This window comes from Myotis nattereri (genome assembly GCF_964212035.1).
Source record: "Myotis nattereri genome assembly, chromosome: 21".
Lineage (NCBI taxonomy): Eukaryota > Metazoa > Chordata > Mammalia > Chiroptera > Vespertilionidae > Myotis > Myotis nattereri.
In genome coordinates this window covers 16535282-16548071 of record NC_138097.1, presented here as the reverse complement: position 1 = coordinate 16548071, position 12790 = coordinate 16535282, and the positions used below count along the sequence as shown (strand labels likewise).

Genomic DNA, 12790 nt, shown 5'->3' with positions numbered 1-12790 from the left:
GTCAGCTTTGTTGTAGCTGAAGAACATCACTGTGATCGTCCCCTTATTTTAGGTAAATCAAGCAACTATGAAAAAGGAAGTTAGGGCCGGGCTGGTGTGGCTCAGTGGTTGAGCGTTGACCTATGAACCAAGAGGTCACGGTTCGATTCCCGGTCAGGGCACGTCCCCGGGTTGCGGGCTCGGTTCCCAGTGTGGGGCGTGCAGGAGGCAGGCGATCCGTGATTCTCTCTGATCGTTGATGTTTCTCTCTCTCCCTCTCCCTTCCTCTCTGAAATCAATAAAATATATTAAACAAACAAACAAACAAACAAAAAACAAGCAGCCTGGCCCCTGGTCCCTGCATCCTCGGCACCGGGCCTGGCCCTGGGTGGGGCCTCCCTGGGCGTGGGGGGACTCGCATGGCGCCGCCCGGCCTCAGCACCAGCCGTGTTTTGCAGTGTTCCGCCAGCTGTGGCCACGGCACGCAGAAGCGCACCGTGACCTGCACCAACTCCCAAGGGAAGTGCGACGCGTCCACCCGGCCCCGCGCGGAGGAGGCGTGCGAGGACTACTCCGGCTGCTACGCGTGGAGGACCGGGGACTGGTCCAAGGTGAGCCCGGCGCCCGCACTCCCGGCCGCCCGGCCGGTGTCACCCAGGCGGGCCCTGCGTGACCAGGCAAACGCACTTTCTTGGCAAACGCTGCGCCCGCCGGTGACCCCACGCCCTGCGCCATTGGAAAGGGACAGCCCCTTCTCCACCTCGAGCCCGTGGCTTTTGACAGTCCTGCCACAGAACTCTCACCAATGTTTTTATTTATTTGCTTATGTATTTATTTTTTTATTGATTTCAGAGAGAGGAAGGGAGAGGGAGAGAGAGATAGAAACATCCATGATGAGAGAGAGCCATGGATCGGCTGCCTCCTGCACGCCCCCTACTGGGGATCCAGCCTGCAACCCGGGCCTGTGCCCTGACAGGGAATCTAACCGTGACCTTCTGGTTCCTAGATCTACACTCAACCACTGAGCCACACCGGCCGGGCTCTGGTTGTTTTCTGATCAGAACTCATACTGGTGGCAACTCACCTCCGTCTCCCTGGGAGTGCCCGTGGTGCCCGACGGGTCGCTGAGGACATAGAGGGGGCCTGTCTGACAGGCACAATGACGTCATCTGGAGGCCGATGTGCAGGTGTGGGTGGGACCAAGCGGCAGAGGCCGCACGCAGTACGAAAGAGCGGGTCCCATGGCCTCAGGTGGTCAGCAGGAAGTAGGCTGAGGTGTGGGCAGCTCTGGTCTGTTGGCGCCTGGCTCTGTTCCTCTCTGCTGTGCCCTGCCCCTCCCGCCCCAGGCCGGGCGGGCCCCTCTCCCTGGGGTAGAAGCTCAAGGAGGCTCTTACAGGGGTGTAGGGGATTTGGAACTGTCCTGGTGGCGAGGTCAGTTACCAAACTAGAGAGATGGGGAGAGCGCCCCCTGCAAGCCCCCATGCTCCTGGCTCCCTGCTCGCCAACCAGAATCCCATCTGGGGTCACCCTAGCTCTCTGCTTACCCAGCTGCCATGTCCCAACCAGAGTCTGCAACTCAGAGAGACCGGGGGTGGGGGAGATGGCTGGATGTGGGGGGATGTATGTAGGTGGGTTTGTGTGTGTGGGGGGGGGTAGGTTTGTATGTGTGTGTGTGTGTGTGTGTGTGTAGGTGTGTGTGTTGGGGGACTGTAGATGTGTGTGGGGGTATGGGTGGCTGTGTGTGTGTGTGTAGGTGTGTGTGTTGGGGGACTGTGTATGTGTGTGTAGATGTGTGTGGGGGTATGGGTGGCTGTGTGTGTGTGTGTAGGTGTGTGTGTTGGGGGACTGTGTATGTGTGTGTAGATGTGTGTGGGGGTATGGGTGGCTGTGTGTGTGTGTGTGTTGGTGTGGGGGGGCTGTGTGTGTGTGTGTGTGTTGGGGGTGTGGGGGGCTGTGTGTGGGGGGGTCTAAGATAGCATCTGCTGTCTCGGGCTGGAGCCGGGACAGGGGATTTTCGTTCTTGCTTAAACCTGCTGGCTCAGGTTCCAGCAGCTTCCGAGGCTGTGGTGCTCATGCCAAGTCGGGGGGAATCTGTCACACATGCTTTTGACATTTTCCCAGGCAAGTGCCTTCCAGGCACAAACAGAAGAAAGAGTTACTGTAGGGTATTCTCTCCCCCATCTCCCTCTCTCTCTCTCTCTCTCTCCCTCTCTCTCTCTCTCTCTCTCTCTCTCCCCCCCCCCTCCCCCTCTCCCTCTCCCTCCCTCCCTCCCTTTCCTCACCTCCCTTTCTTTCTCTCTCTCTCATTCTTTGTTACCCAAACCTGCCCCAGGCAGACTGGCCCCTCAGAGAATGGCCCAGTGACCACACGGGGGTGACGCTGGGCAGTGAGGGTCCACCTCGCATCCTGTCACCCCCACCTAGTCCCCTGCTCCCCCAGAGCCCGGAACCCGGGCTCACGCACGCACAGCTGTAACATTCCTGCAGCGAGTCCTTCTTCCGAGACTTTTACAACCTCCTTTCGCTAATTCTCAAAACATCCCTCTGGGATCTGGAGTTCTTTATAGTCGTGACTTTACAGGCCGGAGAGACGGCGTCTCGCCCTAGTGGAGCCTGTCGTTAGGGTCTGGGCTCCGTGTGATGACAGAGACCTGGTCCCTCCCAGCTGGGGGGGAGGGGGGGGTGTGGCTGGGAGAAGTGGGGGCCTCAGGGAGGGCAGGCCCGGGTGGGAGGCCCCGTCACGCAGGCCCTGAGCCTCACGTTCTGCCCCTCGGGGCACCATTCATGCATTTGGTGTGCGTTTATTGTGCACCTACTGTGCTCGCAGCCCTGCATGCCACCGTGGCTGTTCGTGTAAGGATTAGAGAGGACTAAAGCCTGGTCCTCGCTCACAGTAGGCAGGCAGAAGTTGGGCCCTGTAGCTATTACCATTTTTTCCCCCAAAATATATTCTTATTGATTTCAGAGAGGGGAAGGGAGAGGGAGAGAGAGAGAAACATCCATGATGAGAATCATGAGTCGGCTGCCTCCTGCGCGCCCCCTACTGGGGATCAAGCCAGCAACCCCAGGCATGTGCGCTGACCAGGAATCGTACCATGACCTCCTGGTTCATAGATCGATGCTCAACCACTGAACCACGCTGGCAAGGGAAACAGTTATTTTATTTCAATGCTAGAGGCCCGGTGCACGAAATTTGTGCACAGGTAGGGTCCCTAGGCATGGCCAGCGATCGGGGCCGATCGGAGCCTTCCTTCCGGCTGCTGGCCGGGGCCTGCCTTCCTTCTACGCTGCCACCTGGTAGTCAGCACACGTCGAACTCCTGAGGGGACACTGCGTATTAGCCTTTTATATCTATAGATCGCTTTTCCTGTGGCGTTCACACCCCAAATGTCTTTGGCGCCCCCTCCTGGCTGGGGGCGGGCCCCTGGGAGGGGTGGCAGGTCACCAGGCCCTGTGTGCTGGGGAGGGAGCACGAGGGGCTGGCACAGCCTCCAAGCCCCAGGCAAGGAGCTGTTGGGTGGATTTAGGGCCTCTCCCTGGCCGCTCAGTTTCCGGTGTCTGGGGAGCCCCATGAAATGTTCGTGTAACGAGCGACTTGAGAAAACCACCCAGCAGGGAAGGAGGGCCTCAGACAAGACCAGATCCGTTCCTTTGTCTTTTATAGATCCGTTTGCTTGCGTTTTAAAAGCCTGAAAAATGGCTTCCCTCCTGTGCTTGGTGCTAATCCGATGCTATCAGGCCGCACGGGTGGGCGGCCTCCTGGCTGTTCAATTAAAGCCAAGGCCGGTGGGATGGGGTGCCGGGGGGCGGGGGGGCGGGGGGGAAGACGGAGATGGAATTCCTTGCCTGCGTCTCTGTCGTCCTTACTGTGGGGAGCTCAGGTGACAGGAGGAGGCCGTGCAAAAGCGAGCCGCACACCTGTCTGGAATCGTGTCTGTCACCAGGGCCATCTCGGCCTCTGTGCCCCGGAGGCCACCTGGCTGAGCCGCCAGGTCAGCAGGTCAGTGCCGGCCACACCTGCCTGCAGAGGCCGGGCCCGGGCACCTGGGGGCGCTGAGCAATAGGCCAGAGACTCCCCGTCAGCCCTGCCCTCCGCTGATGTTAATAATAATAGCGCTGGCCCAGCTGGTGTGGCTCAGTGGACAGAGCAGCAGTCTGTGGAGTGAAGGTCCCAGATTTCATTCTGGTCAAGGGCACATGCCCGGGTTGCAGGCTCCATCCCCAGTAGGCGGGGTGCAGGAGGCAGCCAGTCACCTCTGTAGGCCCCACACTGGGCATCGAGTCTGCAACCCGGGCATGTGCCCTGACCAGGAATCGAACCTGGTTCCTAGGTGGAAGCTAAGTCTTATGAGGGCCCTTGATCGTTTCTGGGCAGAGACCTTGTCAGTGTTGCACTTGGCTTTGCTAGGCCCACAGGATGGAGGCCTCGCCTGGTTTCTCACAGGCCTCATAACCACACCTGCACAAGACGGGGAAACCCATGCTGGCGCTCCTGGCCCGGAAGTGACTTAGGCAGGCCACTGCCCGGCTGGCAGGGCCCGGCTACCTGGTGGCAGGGGCGCCATGGGCGTGAGGCAGGCATACTGCAGCGACTTCTCTGTCAGCCGGTGCAGTCTCCTAGGGACTTAGAAACCCAGCTGCCACCTGCCCCATATCCCTCCAAGAAGGGCCTAGGCCAGTGATGGTGAACCTTTTGAGCTCAGCGTGTCAGCATGTTGAAAAACCCTAACTTCACTCTGGTGCCGTGTCACATATAGAAATTTTTTGATATTTGCAACCGTAGTAAAACAAAGACTTATATTTTTGATATTTATTTTATATATTTAAATGCCATTTACCAAAGAAAAATCAACCAAAAAAAAATGAGTTCGCGTGTCACCTCTGACATGCATGTCATAGGTTCGCCATCACTGGCCTAGGAAGATACCTAGCTCTTGCCCGGACGCTGTGGCTCAGTGATTGAGCATCAACCTCTGAACCAGTAGGTCACCCTCCGATTCCACGTGAGGGCTCCATCACAGTAGGGGGCGTGTGGGAGGCAGCTGATCCATGATTCTCAACATGGATGTTTTTATCTCTCCTTTCCCTTTCTCTCTAAATCAATAAACTTTTTTTTTTTTTTAAGCCGTAGCTGGCCTGGTTCAGTGGATAGAGCTTCGGCCCACAGACTGAAGGGTCCCAGGTTCGATTCGGGTCCAGGGCACATACCTGGGTTGCAGGCTCCATCCCTGGCCCTGGTCTGGGCACATGCGGGAGGCAACCAGTCGATGTGTCTCTCTCACTTCGATGTTTCTCTCTCTCTCTGCCCCTCCTCCCTCCCTTCCTCCCTCCCTTCCACTCTCTCTAAAAATCACTGGAAAAGTATCCTTGGTTGAGGACCACCAATAGCAGACAACCTTGCTCTTCCTCTGGGCGTGTCCCGTGCAGGAGGTGGTGCCAGGCCCCGGGTCCGAGTCCAGATCTGATGAGAAAAGGGAGGATGTTGGGGCGCTGCTGGGTCCCTGTCTCTCCTCATCAGTCTTGTCCGTGCCGAATGGTCACAGAAACAGGCCCTCAAGCACATGGAAACCCCGCTTTCTCAGGCAGCAGGGTTTTTATTTTATTTTATGACCAATTTAGACATAAAGGTCTTTAATAGCATAGGGGGGCTCGTCAAACGCCAGCTGAAAACCCGTCATTCATTCACGAAGTTCCGTGTTCACAGTTAAAGCCATAGGTTTATATCAGAAATAATGCCATGTCCCGTCTCACAGGCACGATAACGTTGGGCCAGATAACACTGCCGCTCATGCGGGGCCAGGGGTCAGAACCAGTGGGAGAGCAGCGCTTCCGTAAGGGGCAGCCTGACCATGGCGGTGTCTGCCTGTGCCCTCATCACCCCCCTTCCTGCGCCGCCGTTCCGTTCGCCAGGCTGTGCCCAGGCACTGCCAGCTGAGCCCACGGAGTGCCGCCTGTTTTTGAAGGTGTTTGTGCTGCTGTCTTTGGCAATTCACTCATAGGCCATGGCATAGCCTTGCACTGCACTGGCATCAGATGGTCCACGTTGGATAGGATTGTACCCATTGGCATAACCTTGCACTGCGTTGGCATCAGATGGTCCATGTTGGATAGGATTGCACCCATTGGCATAGCCTTGCACTGCACTGGCATCAGATGGTCCATGTTGGATAGGATTGCACCCATTGGCATAGCCTTGCACTGCACTGGCATCAGATGGTCCACGCTGGATAGGATTGCACCCGTTGGCATAGCCTTGCACTGCCTTGGCATCAGATGGTCCATGTTGGATAGGATTGCACCCATTGGCATAGCCTTGCACTGCCTTGGCATCAGATGGTCCATGTTGGATAGGATTGCACCCGTTGGCATAACCTTGCACTGCGTTGGCATCAGATGGTCCACGTTGGCATAGGATTGCACCCGTTGCATAGCCTTGCACTGTGTTGGCATCAGATGGTCCACGCTGGATAGGATTGCACCCATTGGCATAGCCTTGCACTGTGCTGGCATCAGATGGTCCACGCTGGATAGGATTGCACCCATTGGCATAGCCTTGCACTGCACTGGCATCAGATGGTCCACGTTGGATAGGATTGCACCCGTTGGCATAGCCTTGCACTGCACTGGCATCAGATGGTCCACGCTGGCATAGGATTGCACCCATTGGCATAGCCTTGCACTGCACTGGCATCAGATGGTCCACGTTGGATAGGATTGCACCCGTTGGCATAGCCTTGCACTGCACTGGCATCAGATGGTCCACGCTGGATAGGATTGCACCCATTGGCATAGCCTTGCACTGTGCTGGCATCAGATGGTCCACGCTGGATAGGATTGCACCCATTGGCATAGCCTTGCACTGCACTGGCATCAGATGGTCCACGCTGGATAGGATTGCACCCGTTGGCATAGCCTTGCACTGTGCTGGCATCAGATGGTCCACGCTGGATAGGATTGCACCCATTGGCATAGCCTTGCACTGCACTGGCATCAGATGGTCCACGCTGGATAGGATTGCACCCATTGGCATAACCTTGCACTGCGTTGGCATCAGATGGTCCACGTTGGCACAGGATTGCACCCATTGGCATAACCTTGCACTGCGTTGGCATCAGATGGTCCACGCTGGATAGGATTGCACCCGTTGCATAGCCTTGCACTGCGTTGGCATCAGATGGTCCATGTTGGATAGGATTGCACCCGTTGGCATAGCCTTGCACTGCATTGGCATCAGATGGTCCATGTTGGATAGGATTGCACCCGTTGGCATAGCCTTGCACTGTGCTGGCATCAGATGGTCCATGTTGGATAGGATTGCACCCGTTGGCATAGCCTTGCACTGCATTGGCATCAGATGGTCCACGCTGGATAGGATTGCACCCATTGGCATAACCTTGCACTGCGTTGGCATCAGATGGTCCACGTTGGCACAGGATTGCACCCGTTGCATAGCCTTGCACTGCGTTGGCATCAGATGGTCCATGTTGGATAGGATTGCACCCGTTGGCATAGCCTTGCACTGCATTGGCATCAGATGGTCCATGTTGGATAGGATTGCACCCGTTGCATAGCCTTGCACTGCGTTGGCATCAGATGGTCCATGTTGGATAGGATTGCACCCGTTGGCATAGCCTTGCACTGCATTGGCATCAGATGGTCCACGCTGGATAGGATTGCACCCATTGGCATAACCTTGCACTGCGTTGGCATCAGATGGTCCACGTTGGCACAGGATTGCACCCGTTGCATAGCCTTGCACTGCGTTGGCATCAGATGGTCCATGTTGGATAGGATTGCACCCGTTGGCATAGCCTTGCACTGCATTGGCATCAGATGGTCCATGTTGGATAGGATTGCACCCGTTGCATAGCCTTGCACTGCGTTGGCATCAGATGGTCCATGTTGGATAGGATTGCACCCGTTGGCATAGCCTTGCACTGCGTTGGCATCAGATGGTCCATGTTGGATAGGATTGCACCCGTTGCATAGCCTTGCACTGCGCTGGCATCAGATGGTCCATGTTGGATAGGATTGCACCCGTTGCATAGCCTTGCACTGCGCTGGCATGGCTTTGCTCTGTTGTCATGACTTTGCCCCGTGTTGGCGCGACTGCTCCGTGTTGCTGTGGCTGGACGTTGGCATGACTGTGTTCTGTGTTCACAGGGTTTCGCTTTGCATCAGGGCCCTGGGCCGGGAGATGGCATGTGGCACAGGGCGCACAGCGGGGCCGAGGCTCCTGGAGGCGGCCCCTCTGGGTGAGCAGGCCAGGCCCACAGAGGGGCCGCCGGGGGCGGGGGCTTCCGCTTCTTTTGTGACTCGAAAAACGGGGCCCTCCACAGCACGGTGGTCTCTGTGCTCCTTTATCCCTCTAAAGTGGGAAAAACAACAACAACAACAAGCCTGGCCGTGTGGCTCAGTGGTTGAACGTCCGCCTATGAACCAGGAGGTCACGGTTCAATTCCTAGTCAGAGCACATGCCCGGGTTGCAGGCTCCATCCCCAGTAGGGGGCGTGCAGGAGGCAGCCGATCCATGATTCTCTCTCATCATCGATGTTTCTCTCTCTTGCTCTCCCTCTCCCTTCCTCTCTGACATCAATAAAAATATTTATTTAAAAACAAAAACAGAAACCCCCATGATCCTGCTTGTCCATCTAGAAGTAGAGGTACCCACCTCGCGCACACAGCCCTTGGGAGCAGAGGGCGCCCACTTGGGTGCCGCGGTGCTTGTGCCTGGTGACGCCTGGGGCAGGCCTGCCGGGAAGAGACGGGGGGCACGTGGTCCAGATGCCACCGGGCCCCTCCCGGCGCCCAGCCCTGGGTGGCTGCTCAGGCTGCCCTGTCTCCCCCCCCCCCCCCCCCGCAGTGCTCCTCCACCTGCGGGAAGGGCCTGCAGTCCCGCGTGGTGCAGTGCATGCACAAGGTCAGCGGGCGCCATGGCAACGAGTGCCCCAGCCTCTCGAAGCCCGCGGCCTACAGGCAGTGCCACCAGGAGGCCTGCAACGACAAGATCAATGTGAACACCATCACCTCCCCGCGCCTCGGTGAGTGCCCTGCCCCCAGCCCCCCCGCCCCCCCCCACCAACGAGTCCACACTGGGGGCGGGAAGGGGGGGGTCCATGAGCCAGGAAGCGCCTTCCTTGGTCTTATCTGAGCCCTGGAGAGGCCGACGTGGGCCACCTCCGTAGCAGATCAGAGGTGGGATTCCAGTCCTTGTCATGAGAAAGCTGTTGGCTGACTTCCGTCTCAAACACAGTGTCCCGCTGACCCCCCTGGGGAACACGAGGGAATCCCTCCAAATGTTTTAGGGTTCCTAGGTGGGGCGGGGCAAAGGGAGGCGCTTTCTTGTGCAAATGGAGGCGGTGGGGGTGTCGTTCGTGAATCCTTGGGGACGTCTGCATGGGATGTTCCTCAAGCCGAGCTCGAGAAGACGGGAGAGGTATTAGTGGGTTTGGTCTTTCGTTCCACGGGGACCTTCTGTGCGAGCAGCTTGGCCCCGCGGGCTCCCGACTTGGCCGTTAGCAGGCATGGCCCGGGCCAGCAGGGGTGCAGGGTGAGAAACACTGGCGCCCAAATAGACATCCCCAGGGAATATGTCCCACCCACAGCCCTTTCCCTGACCCTGGAAGGCCCCGGAATGAAGGGCGTTTCTCTGTGGCTGCGCTGGGTGGGGCGAGGGTGAGTGAGCTTATGGAAGCGCACCCCAGGCTGTTGTATGCACCTGCCCCACAGAGTCCCCCAGGGTTGTCTCTCAGGCAGGGCCTCCTCTCTGCAGAACCATGACCCTCGTTTGTGCTGTGACCTTGCACTGTGACCTTGAGCTGTGTGGGCCCTTTGATCGGTTGCCCCATGTCCTCGTGTTTCATAAATGCCCATAGTGACGAGGTCTCCTGCCACAAAATAACAGCGCCACTTAGCTCAGAAGCAGGGTGGGCAGTGCCCCCATCCCAAGGAGGCAGCCAGGCCACCAGACTCTGCCACGTGGTCACGTTGGACACAGGGGTGCGTCCCCTGTAGAAGAAAGCAGCAGCCACAGTGTCCCCAGCAGGGCACATACCTCCTCAGTCGCCACCAGGCTCCACGGGGCAACGGTAAGGGCGGCCCAGTGTGGGTCGGGCCATGGGCCACCTCCCGGCGTGTGCCACAATCACCCCCTGCCATCCGTAACCCCCAGGCCTTCTCTCTCCACTGTCCCCGTAGCTGCCCTGACCTATAAGTGCACACGGGACCAGTGGACTGTGTACTGCCGGGTCATCCGGGAAAAGAACCTTTGCCAGGACATGCGGTGGTACCAGCGTTGCTGCCAGACGTGCAGGGACTTCTACGCCAACAAGATGCGCCGGCCGCTGCCGCTGCCCTCACCAAGCTCATGACAGGCGCTCCCGCAGTCCCGCCACACTCCAGGGCCAGCTGAACACCCACCCATCCGAGGGCACAGCAGTCCTGCAGCCAGGATCCTCCAAAGCACAGCGCCCCTCCCCCACAGGCCGTCCCAAGAATCCAGTCCCCGTAGGACTCAAGTGTGGACTTGACCTCTGCCCTTGGTGCTTTTATACTTAATATATTGTTCAGAGCCACTGGCTGGCTTTCTGCAGTAAGGGGGAAATAGGCCTGAGCCACAGAATCGGCACAGTCTTGAAGGTTCCCTGGACCTCGACAGGGGTACCTCTGACAACCGACAGCAGAGCAAGACGTCGTTGGCCGCCTCTGCCTCGGCGCTCTTCTGACGTCCGAATTCCCGGTGCTTCGTGTATCACGGGGTGGAGTAGCCCAAACGGGACCGTGGACATGGAATCGGGCTTTATTCTGAAAGCCAGCGGCACCCTGGGTGGAAGGACAGATGCCGGCGGCCTCTCCAGAGGGGCCTCACGACAGCACAGGAACTTTGCCGTCCGCCCAGCGCTGAGAGCAGGTTCTCTGGACCCTGGGCCTGGCCTGGAGGACTTCCCTCTGCAAGGCTGGATCTGCGTGAACCCATGGGAGACCGGGGCCACGTCGCATTGCATCAGCTCTGTTCGGGAGAAGATTCTAGAAGGTTTAGGTTTGGGGAGGTGCTTAATTGTCAGATCTCTGCTGTCCACCCAGGGAAATGGAAGACCTCTCTTCCAGGTGCTGTGAGCAGCTCTGGGATCGCTTCCTGGCAGACGGGGGAGCCCAGGACAGCCTTGTCAGGGTCGTGGGGGCTCCTCTCTGCCTTCTGGAGCCCCCTACTCTACTTAGCGGGGGGGGGGCCTCTATTCTAGCCAGGACTTCATAACTTTGGCACCTGTGGATGGCTTCCCAGTGACCTTGGCCACCTGCCTGAAGTTGATTATCTCCAGAACCTCAGAAGATTCAGGCTCAAGCCTGGCCGCTTCGTCCATCGTGGGCAGGTTTCCTCCAGGGGACGCTCCACCTAGTGGAGGAGAGCTGCCTGGCCGGGACCAGGGACCACTGCCCGGCGATCCAGCCTTCCTGTAGCGCAGACCTTGTCATGTCCCTGTTGACCATCTTCCCAGTGGGGCAAGAAGGACACTCAGAAAAGCATGAAGAGGGTCTTTCCCACCTTCAGTCTCTTCGCCCCTCAACACAGAGCTGTGCCCTCTCTGGAGCCCGGGGAGGTGACCCCTCTGAGGGCACAGATGAGTCCTGACAACAGGGCGCAACAGTCCTGCAGCCAGGATCCTCCAACCCACAGCACTGCTGGCGCACAGGCCGCTCACCGCTCACCTCCCGGGAGCTGGGAGGAAGGGACCCCAGCCTGGGAACGGGCCCTGGATGCCAAGATGTCCGTTTCCCTGGCCAGCGTGGTGGCAGTTGGGTTGGTGCTCATGTTCAAGGACGGTGCCATGAAGACCCCACCATCTCCTCCGTTAGCCCAGAGGATGTGCATGGGGTCTTCTCTGGGTGCTTTTTCACTTATTGGCGCTGTGTCTGTGGTCTGTGTTTGTGTTGTGGATGTCACGACTTTCAGGTCAGCTTCAATCACAATGACAAACAACAAATCCCTCTGCTCTCAAGCCCGCTCCAGGGATGGGGGAAGTGGGGGGGGGTGGCCGGGACTTGATGCAGCCCCTTGGCCGCTGCCCCTACCCCCAGCCCCTGGAATCAGTGAGGAGTGGAGAACCCTCCTTTGGTGCTCAGTGCCCGGTGCTCTGCAGAGAGAAGGGACAGAATGCCAGGATGGGGCTGCCCATCCTCCAATGTCACCCTCCCCCCCACCCCCCGGCTCTTGTACCCACAACATTCTTAAATCTTGGGGCACTAGGATTTCGTTTTTCCTCAGCCCCAAATGTTCTGTAGTTCATCACAGATGGACAAAGCCGGGGGCGCGGAGCAGGGGGGTTGGCGAGGGAAGACCAGCTAAGGAAGCTGGGGCAGCTTAGCTTGCACGCCTGCATGGGTCGCAGCCTGGGCTCCTGGCTGAGCCCTTTCCCTGTCACCTCTGTGTCAACTGCGTGCCCCTGGCAAGGGCCCCACACCCTCAGAGTGCAAGCGGCTGATTCGGTTGTTAAGAAACACCCCATTGCTTCCCTAAGGTGCTCCTTTCACTCACGTGGCACTGGTGATCTGCAATTCACCAGCAACGACTAACCTCGGTGCAGCCATCGTCCCACTTTGTTCAGAAGACACGAATACCCCGTGATGGCCACAGCGGCAGCGGCGTGTCTTAATGGTTAACTACGCCCTGTACTGTCATTCAAGTGCTGTCCCTACGTGGTCGCACACATGCGTGGCTAACTACCGTCTTAGGATCTCGTGGTGCTATTTGTTTAAAATATATTTTTATTGATTTCAGAGAGGGAGGGAGGGAGAGGGGGGAGAGAGAGAGAAG

The 12790-nt window shown here is 58.1% G+C and overlaps 1 protein-coding gene across 1 annotated transcript in view; it reads left to right on the top strand.

Annotated features, from left to right (window-relative positions):
• Positions 1–10349, top strand: part of ADAMTS17 (ADAM metallopeptidase with thrombospondin type 1 motif 17) — a gene marked incomplete at both ends in the record, with an annotated part of 87782 nt that extends 77433 nt beyond the window's left edge. Inside the window, 3 exons of the mRNA XM_081114829.1 lie at positions 438–590; positions 8843–9020; positions 10177–10349. Of these exons, the coding sequence (XP_080970955.1) occupies positions 438–590; positions 8843–9020; positions 10177–10349 (504 nt within the window). The remainder of the gene's footprint in view (positions 1–437; positions 591–8842; positions 9021–10176) is intronic.
• Between the last annotated feature and the right edge of the window lie 2441 nt (positions 10350–12790).